The sequence below is a fragment of the Trachypithecus francoisi genome, unplaced genomic scaffold (assembly GCF_009764315.1).
Source record: "Trachypithecus francoisi isolate TF-2019V2 unplaced genomic scaffold, Tfra_2.0 Lachesis_group21, whole genome shotgun sequence".
NCBI classification, from domain to species: domain Eukaryota; kingdom Metazoa; phylum Chordata; class Mammalia; order Primates; family Cercopithecidae; genus Trachypithecus; species Trachypithecus francoisi.
In genome coordinates, this window is record NW_022681467.1 from 2,697,239 (window position 1) to 2,720,368 (window position 23,130).

At 43.1% G+C, this 23,130-nt stretch overlaps 1 protein-coding gene across 2 annotated transcripts; it reads right to left on the reverse strand.

Moving 5' to 3' along the window:
- Window positions 1-1,046: 1,046 nt before the first annotated feature.
- On the reverse strand, window positions 1,047-22,517 carry LOC117068364 (cystatin-13-like). 2 transcript variants are annotated; one of them, XM_033185432.1, is made up of 4 exons: window positions 22,154-22,517; window positions 20,519-20,872; window positions 6,859-6,969; window positions 1,047-1,391 (listed from the first exon to the last, which is right to left on the reverse strand). In XM_033185432.1, the coding sequence occupies exons 2-4, from the start codon at window positions 20,744-20,746 to the stop codon at window positions 1,308-1,310; spliced, it is 423 nt and encodes a 140-aa protein (XP_033041323.1). In that variant the 5' UTR covers window positions 20,747-20,872; window positions 22,154-22,517; the 3' UTR covers window positions 1,047-1,307. The 2 variants fall into 2 exon arrangements, with proteins under 2 accessions (XP_033041323.1, XP_033041322.1); XM_033185431.1 differs by having other exon boundaries at window positions 20,519-20,875.
- Window positions 22,518-23,130: the final 613 nt, after the last annotated feature.

Sequence of the window (23,130 nt, forward strand, 5' to 3'; positions counted from 1 at the left end):
GTTAGAACCTGACCCTGTATTATTACTGATTATTACACAATATTGTCTCCTGGCCCCAACCTGCACATTGGTGCTGCTGTCTAAGCATCAGGATTTCAGAAAGTGCTTCTTTATGGTCATGATGTCCCCCTTTAGCACCTCAGTCCATTCCTCATACACATGCATGCACACACATGCACACACATGTACACACTGTAGTGGCCAGTCTCCCGGATAGCCTCCAGTGACCCTAATCTCCTATCTTTATGTCCTTGAATAGTCCACACTGAGCCAGGGCTGTTCTGGGTTGAGTCTAGTTTACAAATGATACAGTGGCTTCCATCTTGGTCTCTGGGAATACTGTGTCTGGAGCAAGTCAACCGAAATACCAAGCTCACATGCAGTCTTGCGGAGAAGCCACGTGGAGAACAAAGACGTCATTCAATAGCTATTATCAACCTGCAGCCATGAGAGTGAGCTACCTTGGAAGGGATTCTCCAGAGTCCATCAAATATTCCAATAATGGCAACACAGCCAATATCAGAGTGTAACCCAATGAGACGTGACTACCAGAGTTGCCCAGTCAGGCCACCCAGAGATGTTTGACTCACAGACACCATGAGATATATAAATAAATTGCTTGAGCCATTAAATGACCAGGTGATTTGTCATGCAGCGTTAAGTAACTAATACATTTAACTGTGAGCACACACTTATGCACAGACATGCACACGCATGCATACACACACACACACACATGAATGCAGTCTTCTCTCCCTGCATCATTAACTTTTCTGCTTCAATTCAAAACCAATGAAAATCTCTAAATGGCCAAACTGTCTTTTTGGTTGGATCTGGTTAAAACTAGCTGTTTCTAAGCTAACAGGCTGCATCTTCCAAAAAGTCCTGGGAAGGGAGATTTCTGTAGAAATCCATGGACAGAAACTCTCAAGGCAGCCAGACTCTCAGAGCCTTACAGAAAGTGCCAGTATGCTTGAAGCAATTGAGGACTGTGTCCTCTGGTTATCTAGAAAGATTTGTCCATGAAAAGTAATTTGTACTCAGAGTTGGGTGAGGTGTAGAAACTGCTTCCATTTATTGGTAGCAGATTATCCCAGCTAGTAGGTGAAGTATCCAGCTAGAATAGGCTGTGCAATGCTGTCAAAACACATCATGGATTTTCAACACCAGCACATGAAGAACACACAAAAATGCAAAAAGCCCAAACAAATGAAGTCAATGGGTTAACTGTGTTGTTCTAGTTCTTGCAAGTGTCTTTGCTTCTTCTTTAAAATGGAAATGAGTGTGCAAAACACGCTAGAAGATAACTACATATCTTTGCATCGTTTCTTCAGCATGGTGAGTTCAAATTTCCATGGTTTAGATGCAACAATGAAAGTACAAAAAACCACCTGAAAGAGACAAAAAGAGTATTCAGCTTCTATTTTAAAAAGAAAAAAAACAAAAGCAGAAGTTCCTATTTCCAGGCAGGAGTTAGAATCAGCAGGGCTAATCTGTCTGAGTCAGCCATGCCTCGTCAGAAAACAGAAGATCCAGCCCCCTCACCAAAGAAGTCCTCATCGGTTCACCTGTTGTGATCTGAGCCATCATGGGTGTGGCTTCATTCACTCCAGGAGAGCAAGGGTCAGAACCCAAGGACGGGTTATTATCGGAAAATCCCCAACTCCAGCCCTGACTCTCATCCATCCACATGGACTCCCTGTAGCCCACAGAGACCCCAGGCTGCACAGAGAGTCCTACCCAGGGAATGCAACATTGTAAGAATAGTGCCAGGTCCTATACCCCTTGGGGAAATAAAAATTTGCCAGCAACCAAGGATGAAAGCTTGCAGCTGTAGGACTGGAAGGAAACAAGTAGCTCTCATCCCAGAGTCCTGCAGAATATGTGGGGTTTTGGCTCCCTGCCTGGGAACGAGAACACTGTTTCCCTCCTCTCTCTCCTAAAATCTTCATTTAGAATAAAAACATAAAGTAAGAATACTTCCATGAAGTCAGTGTAAACTTGAATGACAGCAACAAGTAGAGAAGAAGTTGTGTAAGATATAAAGGTGTAGGAACAGTTTGGGGGAGAAAATAGGACACTCCACCAGCAACCCAGACAGAGCCTTGCAGAACTGAGTCCAGGCTCCTACACCTGGGCCGGAGGGGGATCCAGGGATGGGGGAGCCTGTGTGTGCCAGTGGTGCAAAGAGAGAGAGTGGGCATCAGGTTTGCCAGAGAGTTGACTAAGTAATTGCTTAACTTCTGGACCAGCCAAGGTAGACAGAAAACAATCAGGAAACAGAGGACCTGAAGAACCCAATTATCAAGCTCAACCCTAGAGGATATTTTAGCAATGTATATTAAAATTTTTAAGAGGTGAAAAAATATTGGATTAGTAATTCAATTTCTGAGAACCTTGCCTATAAGGAAACAATAATCAGACATACACACACATAGAAATAAGACTATTAATTATAGCACTGTCCATAGTAGCTAAAAATTAGGGAAAATCTTAATCAATTCTCAAGAATTGGCTAAATAATATATGGAAGCATCATAATATAATATCAAATAGTTTCATTACATGATGTTCTAATTTTACAGTTTTAGAAATGCTTAGGTTTTATTATTAAATGAAAATCTAGATCATGAAACAGCATTCATTATGGTCTCAACTACAAAAAATATAAACATAAAATATTTTTAAACTAAAATACATATCAATATATTTACAGTGGTAAGATTTGGATAAGGGTATCTATAGTTGATTTTAAAAAGCTTAGTATTTTTTAAAATTTCCAAATTTTTTACATGGACTGAATCAGGCCAGTGACTATTTAAAATAATATTGTTTTAAAATTTATTTTCCAAAGATCCCAGATACCCGCAATTTCTTCCTTTCTAAATACCTATAAATAAACCAAGAAAACAGATAGGTCCCATCTATAGGAGCTTTATGAAACAGGAAAGGATCCTATGCAAGGGCAGAGACAGATAAAAATCTCCACGTGGTAAATAGATGTGGGCAAGTGGATAAAAGTTTATTGAGTGCCATGTACTCAAGATAGAGGATGCAATCATAAGAGAAAGCAAAGGCAGTAAACCACCTCCCAACCTCTCAAACCCAAAGCCATCCTGATTTTCCTCCTCCATGGCTAATCAATCAGCAAATTCTAAACAAACTTTCATAGACCCAGAATCTGAGCACCTCCCCAACCTAACCAACATTAGCTCTCATTCGAGGTATCTCAATAGACTAATAATGGACTCATATGGCTCTCACATCTCCACCCATGCCCCTGTGTTAAATTTTCTCCTTTTGTCCCCTGAGGTCTGCACTCCTCCTGTCTCTACCTGGCTTGTCTTGGAAGACTGACCTCCATGGGCTGCTCCAGTGGGCACCCTTGCCCTCTGACCTCCATGGGCTGCTCCAATGGGCACCCTTGCCCTCTGACCTCCATGGGCGGCCCCAGTGGATACCCTTACCCTCTGACCTCCATAGGCAGCTCCAATAGGCACACTTACCCTCTGATCTCCATGGGCAGCTCCATTGCGCACCCTTACCCTTTGACCTCCATGAGCCACTCCAATAGGCAACTTTACCCTATGACCTCCATGGACTACACCAGTGGGCCCCTCACCCTCTGACCTCCATGGGCTGCTCCAGTGGGCACTCTTGCCCTCTGACCTTCATAGGAAATTCCAGTGGGCACCCTTACCTTCTGACCTCCATGGGCTGCTCTAGTGGGCACCCTTACCCCTCTGACCTCCATGGACTACACCAATGGGCACCCTTACCCTCTGACTTCCATGGACTACACCAATGGGCATCCTTACCCTCTGATTTCCATGGGCTACTCCAATGTGCACTTTTGACCTCTGACCTCTGTGGGTTGCTTCAATGGACACTCTTATCCTCTGACCTCTCTGGACCATGCCAGTGGGCACCCTTGCTCTATGACCACCATGGGCAGTTTCAGTGGGCCCCTCTGGCTTCCAGTTGAGTTTGGCCAAGGGGGAATAAAATCAGAAAAGTGGGAAGCAGGAGTAGAGTGAGGTCAGGGAGTCGCAGCAGGTTGGCTGTGTTCCTCCACCTAAGGCTGTGGCCCCAACAGGAGCTGCCTTATTGCTCCAAAAAGAAGGATATTAAAAAGCAAGTCCTATAAACAAAAAAACGAAACAAAACAGAAAGTTCCAAAATTTATGTAAATTTTGAAAAGCATACAAAATTCTTTTACATAGGCAAAAGTTTTTAAACATAGGTAGAAATGTTACCTACCAATGATAGAAGAGTGGTTATCTTTGAGGGGGAGCATAATAGATGTGTAGCATTTTACTTTTTAAAATAAATAGTAATACCCTTTAGGATGGCTATTACCTAAAAGTCAAGAGATAACGAATATTGGTGAAGGTGTGGAGAGAAACGAGCCCTTGTACACTGTTTCTGGGAATGTAAACTGGCACAGTCATTATGAAAAACAGTATGGAGGTTCCTAAAGAAATTAAAAATAGAACTGCCATATGACTTAGCAATCCCTCTGGAAATAAAATCGTCACTTCATAAAGATAGCTGCACTCCTGCGTTCATTGCAACATTATTCACAATACCCAGCATGTGGAAACAATGTAAGTGCCCATCAACTGGTGGATGGTTAAAGAAGATGCGGTACACACACACAGTGAAATATTATTCAGCCTTAAAGAAGAAGGGGATCATGTCATTGGCCACAAGGATGAAACTGGAGGGGGATGTACTAAGTGAAACAAGCCAGACACAGAAAGAAATATATGGCATGATCACACTTATATGTAGAATCTAAAAAAAAGTCAAATATACAGAGAGAGAATAAAGTAATGGTTACCCCCAGAGCAGGTTGTGGGGGGTTGGGAGATGTAGGCTAGAAGCTACAAATTAGCAGATATAGGATGACGTTTAATGTACATCATGAGTTAATTAAATTACACTATATTTGGAACTTCTTTTAGATGACTAGATTTAGTTGTTCGTGTCACAAAAATAATGCATAATTATGTGAGATTATGTTATTTTACTTCACTATGGTAACCGTTTTACTATCTATATGAATCACATAATACCATGTGATATATTTTAAATATATCCAATAAAATTTATTTTTAAAAATAAATAAAAATAAATTTAAAAAAATAGTTAAAATTAATGTAATAAAATGATAATATTTGTAAAACTTGTGTGGTAGGTGGATAGGCATTTGATATATCATTGGTAGTACTTTCTTGAATTTTTGAAATATTACTTAATTTAAAATTACTTCTAATCTTTTATAAGAATTCACTCTCTAGATTTAGCCACCTGCTTGCACTTGGCATTTTGCTAAGCTGTCTGCTCTTCATTAAAAGATGAGGATTTTGGCCGGGCGCAGTGGCTCACGCCTGTGATCCCAGCACTTTGGGAGGCCAAGGCGGGTGGATCACGAGGTCAGGAGATCGAGACCATCCTGGCTAACACGGTGAAATTATTTCCAATTTTTTTCTTTCATAAATGAAACTATATTGGAAAACCTTATATATGCATATTTCTGTGCCCTGTGTATTTTTTCATCTATTTACTAAATATCTAAAGCAAGCACAAGACATGGATAGCCAGAAATAGTGGCAGATAAGTGATTGGCAAAAACTGCTCAGACATAATACCAATTAAAAATATCCTCATATTTAGGGCAGGCGCGGTGGCTCATGCCTGTAATCCCAGCACTTTGGGAGGCCAAGGCGGGTGGATCACCTGAGGTCAGGAGTTCAAGACCAGCCTGGTCAACAGGCTGAAACACTGTCTCTACTAAAAATACAAAAGTTAGTTGGGAGTAGGGGCACATGATTGTAGTCTCAGCTACTTGGGAGGCTGAGAGGCAGGAGAAGTTCTCTTGAACCTGGGAAGTTCTCCCTGCCCCCTACAGTCTTGGAGATGCCTGCTTATACTGACTGGCCTCTCCCCCTCCTGGCACCTGCTCTGATCATGGAGCAAGGCTAGGGCAGAACCCGGAGTTGTCGCAATCCAGTTGGGTGCACGCCTGCTTAGGACAGCTGTAATACTCTGACCCCCTCCAGTCTTTGGGCACCAAGGAGTACGGGAGGGAGGCTGAGGGGAGTGCTGAGGACAGCTCAGCACTGGCCTGCTGGTGCCACTTGGCATGAACAGCCTGGGCCATGAAGGGTGGTGGAAGGCAGACAGGCTCCTGGGCAGAAGGGGGTTGGTCCCGGGTGAAGTCCCACCTTCAGGTTGGGGAGGACCTGAGGCCTCTGGGCTGGACTGCCAGTCCTGCAGACCAGAGGGGGAACTTGTACTTATTGCTGGGCCCACCCATAGCTGACTATAGACCAATCAGCACACAATTCCCCTCTGAAGACCATAGACACCCCCAGACTCAGATAAAGCAGAAGACAGACAAACAGCTGCAGAAAGGAGCTATCCTCTCTGCTGAGAGCTGGGAAGACTACCAGATGACCAGCGGCAGAAAGGAGCTACCCTCTCTGCTGAGAGTTGAACACTCTGAATAAACTGCCTACAGAGAGGAGCTACCCACCACGGGTTTTCCTCTGAGCTGTTCTAACACTCAGTGAAGCTCCTCTTTGTCTTGCTCACCCTCCACTTGTCTGTGTACCTCATTCTTCCCAGAAACAGGACAAGAACTTGGGCAAAGGTGCCACCAGTCACAGAAGTTTCCAGCCAGAAAAGCAACACCCCAAAGATCCCATAACGTTCGGGAATGGAAGGTTGGCATCAGCAACAGATAATAGAAACGATGCTCTGTGTCTAGAACCTGGTCATCCACAGTACTGAATATGATGTGGTACACAAATCTTACCAGGGCAAGGGATTCTCCTTGTCTCAGCCACATACCTTTTGCATTTTGGGATCCTCTTGAAAAGCACAGTTTTCATCTTCTGAAATTTTCTTGCAAATGGTTCGGGCAATTTTGACCTCAATATAGTACTCCAAACTATCTGTCACCTGTCAATGAGTAATGTAAAAATAATATGTTATTAAAGAAGGTATAATATCAATTGTCATCTCTGGTAAATAAACATGTCATTGACTACTCAGGGGAAAGAATGTCTTTCTGCCTTCCCCCTCTTCAACTGTTTTCGTCCAGAAGTTTTGGAGTGATTTGGAAGGTTTCTTATCTTGATATCTCTGTCTCATCATAGTATTTAATTTTAAAGTAATGGTAACTGTCTCCAAAATAAAGCAAGAAAATGATTCCCCCAAAAATTATTTTCCTGGGGAAGCTAATGGTTTGCTTATTAGAGCTTGGGAAACAGCAGAGCTTCTAGCCTCTTCATGCCTAATCAATAGATATTGAGGAAATAAAACTATGACCCAGAACTGGAACTCACTTAGTGTGTATTTGTATTGATTATCTCTAAAGTCTCCTATTCTTTGTCAATCTCAGTATCCACACCTTATTGAAATACGGATTCCTCCAAAATTTCTGCTTCTCAGGGCGTTCTACCTGCATGAAGCCCCTAGCAGCCCTTCTGTTCAAGGAGAGCCTCTTGGGGAAACAGAACAGCTCAATGGCAAAAGTGGAATTTATTTAAAAATGAACAAGAAAACAAGGTTTACAAGACTTAAGGGAGAGAACATATTAAAGAGAATGACCAAGTTTAAACACAATAACTCGTCCCAGAAGAATCAGAGACAACTGACAAAATATTTTTAAAAATTTTAAGAAATTCTAGAAAAGTTTCCTGGGCATTGAACAAAGGGAGTGTGGTAGGCAGAATTCTAAGATGCCCCCAGGAGTCCTGCTTCCTGTTGTGTGTGCCCTGTGGGATCCCTAGGACTATGAATAGGATGGATTTTACTTCTGTGATTAGGCTATCCTCTAGGGGAAAGCTGAATTAAAACAGGGAGATTGACTTGGTTGACCTGACTGAGTCACATGAGCCCTTTAAATCTTAGGTTAGAGGTCAGAGAGAGAAGTGCACACTCTTGGATCGAGCAATTTCACTTTTGGATGTACACGTGACTTCAAAGGCACACACATGTACAAATACAGGTACACCTCATTTTATTGTACTTTGAATTATCATGCTTCACAGGTACTGTGTTCTTTACAAATTGAAGGTTTATGGCAACCTTGAGTCAAGTATCTACCAGTACCATTTTTCCAACATGCACATGCACATTTCCTGTTTCTGTGTCACATTTTGGCAAGTGTCAAAATATTTCAAACTTTTTCATTATTATTACATCTGTTATGGTAATTTGTGATCAGTAGTCTTTGATGTTACTATGTAATTGTTTTGGAACACTAAGAACCATGACCATGTAAGTCAATGAACTTAAATCTATAAATATGTGTGTTCCTACTGCTCCACAGACTGGCTATTCCCCATCTATCTCCTCTCCTTAGGCCTCCCTATTCCCTGAAACACAGTAATACTGAAATAAGGCCAACTAACAATCCTACTGTTGCCTCACTGTAATGTGAAAAGAAGAGTCACACATATCTCACTTTAAATGAAAAGCTAGAAATGACTAAGATTAGTGAGGAAGGCATGTTGAAATCTAAGATAGGCTGAAAGCTAGAACTCTTGCACCAGTTAACACAGCTATGAATGCAAAGAAAGAGTTCTTGAAAAAAAATTAAAGATGCTCCTCTAGTGAACACGTAAATGATAAGACAGCAAAACAGCCTTACTGGTGATATAGAGAAAGTTTTAATGGTCTGGATGAAAGATCAAACTAACCACAACATTCCCTTAAGCCAAAGTCTAGTCCAGAGCAAGGCCCTAACTGTCTTTAATTCTATGAAGGCTAAGGGAGGTGAGGAAGCTGCAGAAGAAAAGTTGGAATTTAGCAGAGACTGGTTCATGAGGTTTAACAAAAGAAGCCATTTCCATAACATTAAACTACAAGGCAAAGCAGCAAGTACTCATGTAGAAGCTATAGCAAGTTACCCTGAAGATGCAGCTAAGATCATTGATGGAGGTGGCTACACAAACAAGAGATTTTCAATGTAGATCATTCAGCCTTCTGTTAGAAGAAAATGCCATCTAGTACTTTCATAGCTAGAGAGAAGTCAACCTTCGAATGACCTTCGAATGACAGGTTAACCCTCTTGTTAGAGGCTAATGCAGCTGGTGACTTTAAGTGGAAACCAATGCTCATTTACTATTCTGAAAATCCTAAAGCACTTAAGAATTACGCTAAATCTACTCTACATATAAGAAAACATCAAATCTTGGATGAAAGCATTTTTGTTTACAGCACGGTTTACTGAATATATTACACCCACTACTGAGACATAATGCTCAAAAAAAAAAAAAAAAAAGCACATGCACAATTCCCTTCAAAGGATTGCTGCTCACTGACAATGCACCCGGCCACCCAATAGCTCTAGCGGAAATATACAAGGATTTATATTGTTTCCATGTTGGCTAATACAACATCCATTCTGTAGGAGTAATTTCAACTCTCAAGTGTTGTTATTTAAGGAAAACATTTCATAAGGCTGTAGCTTCCTCTGATGGATCTGGGATCTGGGTAACTTCCTCTGATGGATCTGGGCAAAGTAAGTTGAAAACCTGGAAAGGATTCCCCATTCTACATGCCATTCAGAACATGTGTGATTCATGGGAGGAGTTCAAAATATCAACATTAACAGAAATTTGGAAGAATTTGATCCAATCATCATGAATGACTTTGAGGGACTCAAGACTTCAGTGGAGGAAGTAATTGCAGATGTGGTGGAAATTGCAAGATGACTAAAATTAGAAGTGGAACTGAAAATGTGACTGAATTGTTGCCATCTCATAATAAAATGTGAATAGATGAGGAGTTGTTTCTTAGAGATGAGCAAAGAAAATGGTTTCTTGAGATGGAATTGTTTCTGGTGAAGATGCTGTGAACGTTGTTGAAATGACAACAAAGGATTTAGAATATTACAGAAACTGAGTTGATAAAGCAGCTGCAATGTTTGAGAGGGTTGACTCCAATTTTAAAAAACGTTCTACTGTGAGTAAAATGTTATCAAACACCATCACATGCTACAGGAAAGTTTTCATGAGAGTAAGTCAATCAATGTGGCAAACTTCCCTGTTGTCTTATTTTAAGAAATCGCCACAGTCCCCTCAACCTTCAACAGCCACTACCCTACTCAGTCAGCAGCCACCAACATCGAGACAAGATCCTTCACCAGCAAAAGATTACAATTGGCCTAAGGTTTAGGTATCATTTGCATTATTAACAATACAGTATTTTGAACTAAGGTACACATTTTTAGATTTAGGGCTACTGGACACTTAATAGACTCCAGTATAGTGTAAACCTAACTTTATTGGCACTGGGAATCCAAACTATGTATGTGACTCACTTTAGTGTGATATTCAGTGTATCGCATGGAATACAATGCAGTGGCTTGTATTATGGAACTGAATCCACAAGGCACCGTATCCACAAGGTATGCCTGTGTGTGCACAGTGTCACTACTCATACAGTCAAAGACAGAAAACAACCCCAATATGTATCAACAATAGCAGGATAATACATGGTAGTGTGCTTATATAATGAAATTCTCTACAGCAATAAGAATGAACATACTTTTTTTTTTTAAGATTCCACACATAAATGAGATCATGCAGTATTTTTCTTTCTGCATCTGATTTTTTACTTCACTTAACATAAAAAGTGAAGTGGGTCAGGGAAGAAATGGGGAGACATAGGTCAAAGGATAAAAAGAGACAGATATGTAGGTCAAACAAGTCTAGAGTTCTAATGTACATCATGAGGACAAAGTCAAGGTTACGGTATTGTATTTGGGATTTTTCTGAAAGTGTGAATTTTGGGTATCTTGATCCCCATAAAAAGGTAACAATGTGTAATGATGGATATGTTAATTCACTCGACAGTAGTAACCATTCCATTATCTACAGGTATATGAAAATATCATGTTGTATACTTTAAATATATACAATAATTTTTTTTAAAAAAATAAAACACTTGATTTTGAAAAAAATGAAAGGAGTATATTACTGCTACATGCCACAACATGAACGAAATGCGCAAATGTAATATTGAAAGACACAAGCCAAACCAAAATAACACAGTATGTGGGATCTCACACCTATGAAGTTCAAGCAGCAGGTAAAGCTGTGGTGTGAGGGCTGTACACTTAGGCAGTGTTCACGGTAAAGGTTTCTTCCAGGGCAGAGCAGGGAAGAGCGGCATGCATAACTCCATGAAGCCTGAGAAGCTCTCTCCAGACTAGACGGGGAATCATTTCATTTTAAAGCGTTCATTTTAAAGTGATTCACTCTGCTTGACATCTATGCGTTATGAACTTTTCTGTTTTTGTGTTAGTTTCACAATGAAAAGGTTTTAAGGAATAAATGGGAATTCTTATTTTTAAAAGGTTTTTAAAAGAATAATGTAAAGGACTGTTCCTACTCAATAGCAACTCTACAATACCGACTGAGGAACAAATAAAATAATCAAGGATCCTACAACAGACCCAGTTATATTTGGATACTTAGTCTATAGTGAGCTGGCTTTTCAAAACACAGAGGTCTTTTATAGAGAGGGTGAGGAAAATTTACTATTTTAAAAAGTTGAAGTTAGATCCAGTACCCACATCATAAATAAAAATAATTCCAAGATAAATTACTGAGCTAAAATTATAAATGTCTTAGAAGAACTGTGTTAGATACGAGTTCTAAATTTCTCTTCAAAGAATCAATATGTCAGTATGTTCAATTCTTTGCCTTCTACTTTTAAACTTAACTTCCTCGTAAAGCAACCTTTCTCGAATCACCTGCTCCACCCTGACTCATTCAGATTACCTGCTCTGCCCTGACTCATTCTCCACCCTGACTCATTTCGATTTCCTTCTCTGTCATAACCATTTTTCCTGCCAAACCACTCACCCTGTCACTCTCTTTAAATTAGCCAATCAGAATTAGTTTGGCCTGTGCAGTCTAACCCTAGCCAGTAGGGGAATGACGTGGCAGCAGGGGCCATTTGCTTCAGGAATAAGAACCCTTTCCCCTCCCTTGTCCAGGTGTGTGCTCACTGTTGCTCTATCTGTGAGGATGCACCCTGCTATAGAAGTAAATTGCCTTGCTGAGAGGAAAAAAAGAAAATTTTATATTCGAGTGCTATTTCTTTTGTGGCACCAAAACTTTATGTATAACAATTGTAACTGTCATACTCAAAAATGGAAAAGGACTTCTTAAGCAAGATATAAACTCCAGACAACATATGAGAAGAAAAAACAAATGTTATTATGTCAATATTTTTAAAAAAATCTTAAAGACATCGTAAGCAAAATTAAACTGCAAGCAACAGACAGGCAAGCACAAAACATTGGCAGTACATATGAGAACCATAGTTTAATATGAATAGTACATAAAGAACATCTATAATTCTGTAAGAGCAACACAAGCAATGCAAAAGTAAAAGAGAAACAATTCCTAGAAGTAAACAAATATTGCAGAGAAATTCAATGAAAGACAATTGCTCACTCTATAGGGGAATTTTAAAAATGTTATTTTTGCCTCCATCAGACTGGCAAACATCTGAAAGACAAAATAAGACCACAGCTGGTGAAAATGAGAAGCAAGAGGTACTCAGACCTGCAGCATTGCCAAAAATCTAACGTAATTTAGCCCTTTTAAGGGGCAATCTGCCATTATTTTGCAAATGTACTCTTTAACCAATGAATTCAAATTCAGGATACTATTGGTATTAGTCAGGGTTCTCCAGAGGGACAGAATTAATGGAATAAATTTGTATATAGAAGGAGTTTATTAGGGAGAATTGGCTGACACGATTACGAGGCAAAAATCCCATAGCAGGCTGTCTGCAAGCAGGGAAAGAGAGAAGCCAGTGGTGGCTCAGTCCAAGCCCAAAAGCCTCAAAACCAGGGAAGCTGGCAGTGCAGCCAAAGGCCCAAGAGACCCCAGGGACCCACTGGTGCAAGTCCCAGAGTCCACAGGTCGAAAAACCTGGAGTCAGATGTCCAAGGACAGGAGAAACAAACATCCAATGCAGGAAGAAAAGAGCCAGAAGCCTCAGCAAGCAAAGCCATCCTCGTCTCCCACCTGGCCTGTGTTGTCCTAGCCTCACTGGCAGCAGATTGGATGGTGCCCACCCACACGGAGGGTGGGTTTTCCTCTCCCAGTCCGCTGACTCAAACACTCATCTCCTCTGGCAGCACCCTCACAGACACACCCGGAAATAAGACTTAACCGGCCATGGTGGCATCCTTCAATCCAGTCAAGTTGACACCTGATTTTAACCTCACAATATCATAGCAACACATACAAAGGAATACTCATTGTTTCATTTCCTATCAACAAAACTCATGGCCCATTAGGAAATGGGCAAAAAAAAAAAAAAAATTATGGCACATCATCTCATGATACAACTACGAGGTGGATCCAAGTGTATTTATGTAGCTTTTTCAAGACATGTTTCAAGTGGCCAAAAAAGTAGAGAATAGCATAGAAAGCATGATTTTATGACCATAAAGTATACTTTTAAATATTTCAGACACACATGTAAGTACATAGAAAACATCTAGAAGGATAGAGCACGCTGCTCTTAGTGGTGCCCTCAAGAAGGACAAGCCAGACTGGAAATGCAAGAAATTGAGGGCTTGCTTTCATTTTTTTAAAAAAAACTTCCAACTGTACTCTTAGAACTTTTTGGTGACTGTATATCAAGTTTCTTAACCTCAGCGCTATTGATATTTTGAGCTGGATCCTCTTTGTTTGGCGGCTGCCATGTGCATTGCAGGATGGTTGGTAGAATCCTGAGACTACACTCACTAGATGTCAGGAGCAGTCACCTCTGGTCATAACAACAAAAAAGTCCCTCCAGGCATTGCCAAAACACCCCTAAGGAGCAAAAGCCACTCCTAGTTGCAAATCACTGCCGTATATTTGAGTCATATGTCATGAGTTGAAATTACAGTAAAAAACTAACAGCTCTAGGCCGGACGCGGTGGCTCATGCCTGTAATCCCAGCACTTTGGGAGGCCGAGAAGGGTGGACCATGAGGTCAGGAGATCGAGACCACCCTGGCTAACACGGTGAAACCCCATCTCTACTAAAAAAAAAACAAAAAAATTAGCCGGGCATGGTGGTGGGCACCTGTAGTCCCAGCTACTCGGGAGCCTGAGGTAGGAGTATGACATGAACCTGGGAGGTGGAGCTTCCAGTGAGACGAGATTGTGCCACAGAGTGAGACTCCGTCTCAAAAAAAAAAAAAAACTACTTACAGCTCTCATTCATACTCATCAGCTACCAAGCAACCACTAATCCTATCTTGACCCACGCTTGCTCAGGAAATAGGAGGCAGGTGGAGTCCTGACTGCTGAGGAGCCCCTCAGTCTTTTTTTTTTTTTTTTTTTTTTTTTTTTTTTTTTTTTTTGAGACGGAGTCTCGCTCTGTCACCCAGGCTGGAGTGCAGTGGCCGGATCTCAGCTCACTGCAAGCTCCGCCTCCCGGGTTCACGCCATTCTCCTGCCTCAGCCTCCCAAGTAGCTGGGACTACAGGCGCCTGCCAACGCGCCCGGCTAGTTTTTTGTATTTTTTAGTAGAGACGAGGTTTCACCATGTTAGCCAGGATGGTCTCGATCTCCTGACCTCGTGATCCGCCCGCCTCGGCCTCCCAAAGTGCTGGGATTACAGGCTTGAGCCACCGCGCCCGGCCAGTCTTTTTTTTTTTTTTGAGACGGAGTCTAGCTCTGTCGCCCAGGCTGGAGTGCAGTGGCTGGATCTCAGCTCACTGCAAGCTCCGCCTCCCGGGTTTATGCCATTCTCCTGCCTCAGCCTCCCACGTAGCTGGGACTACAGGCGCCCGCCACCTCGCCCGGCTAGTTTTTTGTATTTTTTAGTAGAGACGGGGTTTCACCGTGTTAGCCAGGATGGTCTCGATCTCCTGACCTCTTGATCCGCCCGTCTCGGCCTCCCAAAGTGCTGGGATTACAGACTTGAGCCACCGCACCCGGCCCAGTCTTTACACAGACAGGCCTGTCTGACTCCTGGCCATCTGAGACCCCTCCCCTCCGCTCCCCTGCGGTTGCACTTTTTCCCCCACCTTCGCTCCACTGGGCATTGTTCAGAGGCAGGTGCTGATGAAGAAGAGCATAGCAGCCTGAGTTTATTTTTATTTATTTTCTTTTTTTTTTTTGAGACAGGGTGTAGCACTATTGCTCAGGCTGGAATGCAGTGACAAAACTACAGTTCACCGCACCCTTGAACTCCTGGGCTCAAGCAATCCTCTAGTCTCAGCCTTTGGAGTATCTGGGACTATAGGCAGGTGCCACCACACGCAACTAATTTTCTTTTTCTTTTTTTTTTTTTTTTAAATTTACAGACGAAGTTCACCATGCTGACCAAGCTGATCTCAGGCTCAGGCAATCCTCTCACCTCAGCCTCTCAAAGTCTGAGATTACAGGTGTGAGCCACCACACCTGGCTCAGCCTGGCTTTAAATCTTGACTCTTCTACTTACTAGCTGTGTGGCTCTGGGTAAGTTACTAAACCTTTTTGTGACTGTTTCCTCACCTGTAAAGTAGAAGAAGGTAGTTGTAGCTTAGTGAGCTATGAGACCTGAGTGCACCTGCAGAAAGCAACCAGCCCTGGTGCCAAGTAAACTAGAATTCTCTCATTGCTGTGTGGCTCCAGGCTGCTGGGGATGGGATGCTCCTTGCACCAGCACTCACGTTGCACAAACTCTGCAGCAGAACTCAGTCTACCAAGAGATAGTCTAGCATGATGACATCAGTTATTAACAGTGTATCATATGCTTGAAACTTGCTCTTAGAGTAGATTTTCAGTATTCCTAACACACACAAACCAAAAAAAGTAACTATGTAAGGTTATGGGTATGGCAATTAGCTTGATTTTGGTAGTCATTTCACAATGTGTAGAGCAAAACATCATGTTGTATACCTTAAAAATAAATAGAAGCATTTAATGTGTCAGGAAAAAATTAATAAAATTGCTTCAAATGTCCAAAAGAAAAGAAAAGAGCAGCATCTGTAAACTTTTCCCTAAAGGGCCCGATGGTAAAGATTTTAGGCTTTGCAGGCCAAGCTGTTTCTGTAACTACTCCGTTTAAAAACCTGCAGCAGGCTACACTTCGCCAATCCCTGACACAAATCGGTGTATTTTTGTGGCTTTGTTTGTTTGTTTGTTTTTTGAGACGGAGTCTCGCTGTGTCACCCAGGCTGTAGGGCAGTGGCGCGATCTCGGCTCACTGCAAGCTCCACCTCCTGGATTCACACCATTCTCCTGTCTCAGCCTCCTGAGTAGCTAGGACTACAGGCGCCCGCCACCACGCCTGGCTAATTTTTTGTATTTTGAGTAGAGACGGGGTTTCACCGTGTTAGCCAGGATGGTCTCGATCTCCTGACCTTGTGATCAGCCCGCCTCAGCCTCCCAAAGTGCTGGGATTACAGGCTTGAGCCACCGCGCCCGGCCCAAATTGGTGTATTTTTAACTTAAATCTCCCAATAAGAAATGGCTGTTTTCTTTCCGTGAAGCCTATGTATATATTATTAAGTTTAAACTGAATTGTCACCAAGAATTTTTCTTTTTGCTTTTATGGTGTGTTGTTTGGGGGATGGTACATAAAAAAAATATTTTTCTGTGCTCTTTTCCAGCAGTATGTAGCTGTAAGGTCAAGGAATTTTAAATACTTGTGTTGTAGTCTCTTACTGAATCTGTTTCTACCTGATTATTTTGAATTATTGCCTGCATTCCAAAGCTCACAGCGAACTGAAAAATAAAACATTCATTCACGGAAAAAAAAAAAAAAAAAACAAGAAACAGTACAAAGTGGTATATAATTTTTTTAGATATCCAGGTATTCGGTTTACTGTTATTACTAAACACCTGCCTATAAAGCAAAAACACTATTTTACTGATGTAAGTAGGGAAGCTTAGACACGGAGAAATCCAAGACAGTGGAATAGTTCTGGAGGGGGTGGGAACTTACTGAGAACAGCTGTTAAACATGCCTGAGAGGCTGCAGGCTGCCTGTGTTCTAAGGTTTTAATTTCGCTCATTCGTGGCACATTTCTGCTCACAGGTGTCCTCTACTCAAGCAACACAAGCAACATAACCAGACCTACAGAAAGAACCAGAGGGAGCCAAAGTCCCACAGAGCATGGCAAGATGCATAAGGGGTCTAATGTCCCAGCACTATCGGGGATGCAGCCTCCCAGTGAACCTTCTCTCCTGATCAGATAAGAAAACAGGAAAGTAGGGCAGGTGGCCTGGTAGCCTGGAGACATGAACAGGAAAGGTCAAAGGGAAGGCAGCAGAGAGATGAGCTCGAGGAGGAGGAGGAGGAGCACGGAGAGGCATCTCTGCATGGTGCTTCATGTCAGCACCTCCATGACCCAAGCTCGGTGTCGCCTTCCACCTCTGCCACCCTCTCACTCCCCAGACTCCGGAAAACTGATCTCATTCCTGGGCCTTCATGGTGTTCCACCCTGTCCTGTCTTGGGCTCCTGCCAAGCCCCAGGACAATAACTTTTCTCAGGAAATTTAACGCAGGTACAAGGCTCTCTTCTATTATATAGCCCAGATTAAAATCTCATCAATTGTCCCAATAATATCCTTTATAATTTTTTTCTTTTCTTTTATTGAGAAATAAACATAAAATCCTAAACTCCAATGGACTGAATAGACCCCCTCTAGGCCAAGGGGACCCCAGAGAAACCTTAAAAACTGAATTCCCAGCCATAATGGGATGGGAGGTCAGACATACCTCAGTGTGTCCTCTCCTCACTAATCTTTAATTTGTATCCTTTCTTAAGGAGTAAGCAGAAACCAACACCAGAAAACAAGAAATAAACGACTCATTCTTTTATGGCCATTAGTCAATCATCTGAGGCCAAGACCAGACACCCTCTTCCCTCTTTGCATTTTGATGTGAGAGCTCACCAGCTTCACAAGGCATCCCTTCCTGAAAACTGACCACCACCTCTGGACTGGTTTTGGCTGACGTGTGAAGGATGCACAGTGAGGGTTTTTGTGACTCTGCTTCAGCTTTTGCCATCAGAGGACTGAAAATCCACCTTTGGATCATGCTAATATCAGCAGTTTTTTAAGATGCAACCCATGAAGAGGCATGAAGCTCAACTGTGCTTGCATACATTTTTCTTTAATAAATATTCATGACTCCTCCTATAGCTTATTAAATATGTATACTTAGCCAACTCATTCAGCACAGATTCCTGTCTTATGCTTCTTCCCTCAAAGTGCCTCTTTCCAACTTCTGTCAGAATTCCCAGCCTGTCAGGATGGTCACCCTGCAGGCTGCAACCCTTTAGAGAAACAAAGCTCTCCTTTTCAAATTCACAAACCAGACTGAATCTCTAGATGACACCGAGATAATACAGGACCACCTTCTGCATTTAGTTGTCATGCTTTGTAGGTCTCCTTTGTTGGGGAACAGTTTTCCAGCATTTTCCCCCATTTCTCATGATATTGGTATTTTAAGTGGTCTTATAGAATGTACTGAATTATGGATTTGTCTAATTTCTCCTCTGATTACATTCAAAGTATGCATTCTGAGCAAGAATACCATATACAGGTGCTGGCATCCCCTCTGTGCACATCGTGTCTGGAAGTATGTGATGCCAATTTGTCTCAGTATTGGTGGTGAGCATCTGGTAAGAAAGGTGTTTATCAAGTTTCCTGATTAGAAGGGTGTCTTTTCCCCTGGTAACTAATAAGCAGTCCCCGCAATGGTTCACACCAAACACTCTCATCCAGTGGTTGTAGGATTGATGATCTTTGCCTGAAATAGTTATGACCGTGGTGGTGGTGAGAAGATACAGCTAGAAGATGGCATAGTTTTCTAGTTAGGCCATTTCTTTCTCATTTTTGAGTTGGCATTTTCCTGTAAAGAGGAGCCTCCCTTCTGTCCAGGCTCCTTTCCCAGCATCAGCTGCACTCACTCAATGTGTTGTAACCCACCCTTGCCACGGCCCACATTGATGATGCACAAATGGTCCAAACTTGCTCCCTTTAAGCTGCCTTCTGGGCTCTTATCTCTGCTTTTTGATGTGACTATAACCACTTTTCAGTGATTTTAATGGATATTTTATGTTTCATCTCCATCCCAGTATAACAAATAATTAAATATAATTTGTTTTCCTTCAAAAACTCCTAAAATAAAATAAATATATTGTGGCTAAAGGCATCTCTCAGTTGTGTCTTCCATTCCTAGTTTCAGTTGCCATCCGCAGATAACAGGCTCTGTTCAGACGGATGTAAACCAATAATAAAATTCTAAGACCTCTCAAGTGACTGAATGCACCCCCCCTCTCAGTCAAGGGCATTCCAGAGTAAAACTGAAACACTAGTTCAGGCCATGACGGGAAACGGGGTCAGACACGCCTCGTTATACCCTCCTGACTTTGAAATTCAGAAACAACTGATCAGCTTTAACATTAAAACAGAGGTCTTCAGACTGACAGAACAGATTATTTGTAGCAATAAGATACCAAATTCCAACTTGACTCTTCTATGGCATCCCAAGACACATACAGGTCCTGAAAGAAGCATTTTACCCCAAAATATATTTCTTTGATGAATTTTGAAATGGCCCCGCAAAACCAGCTCTTACAGGGGTAAATTTGCATTCTGTAGAGAATCCCCTTCCTGTTCCAGGTCTTTTCCTGATCCAGGAGAGAATTAACTAAAAGTTTGGCATTTTTAAAGGCCTGATAAGAGACATTTACCATCTATTCTCTCTGAAGCCTGCCACCTGGAGGCTTCATCTGCATGATTATTAACTTTGGTCTCCACAACCCCTGATCTTAACCCAGACATTGCCTTCTATTGATTCTAGGTTGGGTTTTTTTTGTTGTTGTTTGTTTGTTTGAAATGGAGTTTTGCTCCTGTTGCCCAGGCTGGAGTGCAATGGCGTGATCTTGGCTCACCACAACCTCCGCCTCCCTGGTTCAAGTAATTTTCCTGCCTCAGCCACCAAAGTAGCTCAGATTACAGGCATGCACCTCCACACCCAGCTAATTTTGCATTTTTTTTTAGTAGAGACGGGGTTTCTCCATGTCGTTCGGTTGATCTTGAACTCCTGACCTCAGATAATCCACCCCCCTCAGCCTCCCAAAGTGCTGGGATTACAGGTGTGAGCCGCCATGCTGGGCTGATTCCAGGTCTTAAGGTAACAACTTAACTCTTTCAACCAATCAACCATCAGAAAATCTTTGAATCCATCTACTACCTGGAAGCCCACACTTCGAGTTGTCCTGCCTTTCTAAACCAAACCAACTTATACCTATGTGTATTGAATGATGTCTACCTGTAACTTCTATCTCCCTAAAATGTGCAATATTAAGCTATAAACCACCTTGGGCACATGTACTCAGGACCTTCTGGGGCTGTATCACAGGCCTTGGTCACTCAGGTTTGGCTCAGAATAAACCCTTTTAAGTATTTTACCGAGTTTGAGTCTATTTGTTGACACTGAGGGCAGGGAGTGAAAAGGCAAGGAGCAAGCACCCCACCCACCTGCTCCTGGCTCTTCAGAACCTTCAGCGCCCTAAAGCTGAACTTGTCTCTGCTGGCCTTGTTATACTCCTTCATGGCGAACCAGAGTGCCTGCTGCACATAGACGTAGTTTTGAGGGATATCTTGGAATGTCCTCACCACTTTCATTGAGCTCCAGGCTTGGACTCCTCTGGATGCAAGGGCCATAGTGGCCACTACCAGCAGCAGAGCCTGGCAGAGCCTGACCATGGTGCCTCAGCCAAGGGCCACAGGCCAAGCACCATCTATCCTTTCAGGACTGGGGCCAGATGTGGCACGCTGGCCCCTGCTGCCTCTGAAGATGCACAGATACTGGCACCCCAGCTCCTCTTGGCACTGCTGATTAAAAGGAAGGAACTTCTGTTAACACAGTGGTGACATTGTAGTAGAATTAGAAATATACATTTGGTCTTCACCCCAGGTTTCTAGCAGGAAGCACCTAAAACCCTTACAATTGCCTGAGTGGTTGAGATGTGACAGCAGCATCTTGGTTATTTCTAACATGCCCTTTTTAACCACACCTGAGTGTATGCTAATGAGGTGAATCCTGGTAGGATCCCAGATAGTCTCAGGATGGAGGCTGGTTGCAGTGTGGTTTGTGGGTCGGACCTTTCAGCCCCACCCTCCACCCCAGGGAGGAAAGAGGGGCCAAAGATTGCATTAATCACCAATGACCAGTTAATCAGCCATGCCTATGAAATGGAGCCTCCATGAAACCCTCAGAAGGACAGGGTTGAGACATTCCATAGGCACTTTGTGTGTCTTAGGTAATCATTGCCATCCCCCATGGGGCTGTTTAGTGAGTAACCCCTTTATACAGGAGGAAAAGGAGGCTCATCAAGAGGTCAAGAAAGCACCTAAGCATACTTGATGGAAGTATCCACTCTTTAACTCAGGGCCTGCCCTTCCCCCTACCTTGTAACCTATCTCAATCTAAGAGATACACACATGTAGATAACAGCTTGGAATGTACATTTGCTTTTGAGGATATCCAATTCTACTATAGAATATAAATGAGCATGTAGTTTGTAAGACAGGCAAACCGGTTAAAATGTGTATAGAGAGTGGGCAAATAGAGACGGACGTAGGCAGAAATCGTAAGTTGTGTTAATGAAATATATGTGGAGGCAGTGTATATCTAAGTTGAACACAGAGCATGTTGACAAAACTAAGAGACACCTGATATCCATCAGGCACTAAATATAAATGACATACACACAGTCAGAAGATTCATGAGGTCTTAATCTGGCCACCCTCTGGTGACATTCTGGTGACGTCATTCTGGCACCCTACAAGCTCTCCCCTAGGAATGCAAATCAAGTCCTCAGCTATGCAGGAGGCTCATCAGCTGGCTGGGGCAGCCCTGCCTGCATCTGTTCATAAACCAGTGTGTGTGACTGACAAGCACCTTCCATCTCTAGGACTCTTGCCCAAGTGTCCACTGTGGCACCCCAACCCTACCATTACTGGGGAGCTGATGCGGCTGAGAGAGATGGGGGATGTGAACACGGAGGACCTAGGACCAGGCAGATGGTCTCCTCACCATCACCCCATTTCTCTGTGTTTTAAGCACATTGACCTGTTCCACCCTCTTCCCGCTCCTTATTTTACACTGACCTGACACTGGTGGCTTCCAGCAGCTCACTTTGACAAGGACGCCTTTCTGCTCTGTGGTCTCTGGATCACCTTCCAGGGTGGGCTTGGAGGCCACTCTGGCAAGCACACCACAGCTGCACCATGGGCCCACCTCAGATCCAAGTTCTTCACCACGTTCCTGGCTGCTGGCCCTCGAGCCGACTGTCCTGGCCCACAGGTGGTATTGCCCTCCTTCGTGAGGACTTGAACTGACTGCCGGCTGCCCCTTGGCTGTTCTCTGTCCCCAGCACGCTCAGTTCATGCTTCTGTGCGTGGTCAGAGTGTCTGCTGGGGTCTGCACTCCAGGGTGCCTCTGCCCTCTGGCTTCACTCCCCAGCCAGGTAGTCACACCCATGGCCCCTTTATGAGGTCAGCCCACACCCTCTGATGCTGCTCAAGTGAAGGACGCCTCTGGCCACCAGCCCTCAGAAGGCCATGGGCTCACCAAGGGCTGCCAGTTTGCAGAAGTCCCTCACCTTGTCCCACACCCACTGACTTTCTAAACTTCTGTCCTGTGGACTGTGCCGGGTACATGTGACAACACCTCGATGGCCATGTCTTTCAGAGCCCCATTATGCGATGTCATGACCCTAGAAGCAGAAGGAGCCATCAAAGAACCAGGCTAAAGGACTTTGGGACCAATAGGCCTTCGGGAATGCACCTGGCCAGGAGCTAAGGGGCCACCAGCTGACAAGAGTTGCCATCAGACACGCCAGGTGGAAAGTGTCAGCTGGCAATGGCCATGCCGGCCTAAGCTATCTCTGTGGAGTGAACAGTGTAGCTCAGAAGAGCCAGCACAGATCCCTCCCACCTGCCAGTCCTGTCTTCCCCCATCTTGACGCATGTCCCAGGTAAGCATTCCTGATTCTCCTTACTTGGGACACAGTTCTCTCCCCTGTTTGTGATCTCAGGACCTGAAACCTATCTGCCCAAACCTATCTGCCCAAGTGGGCTTGGCC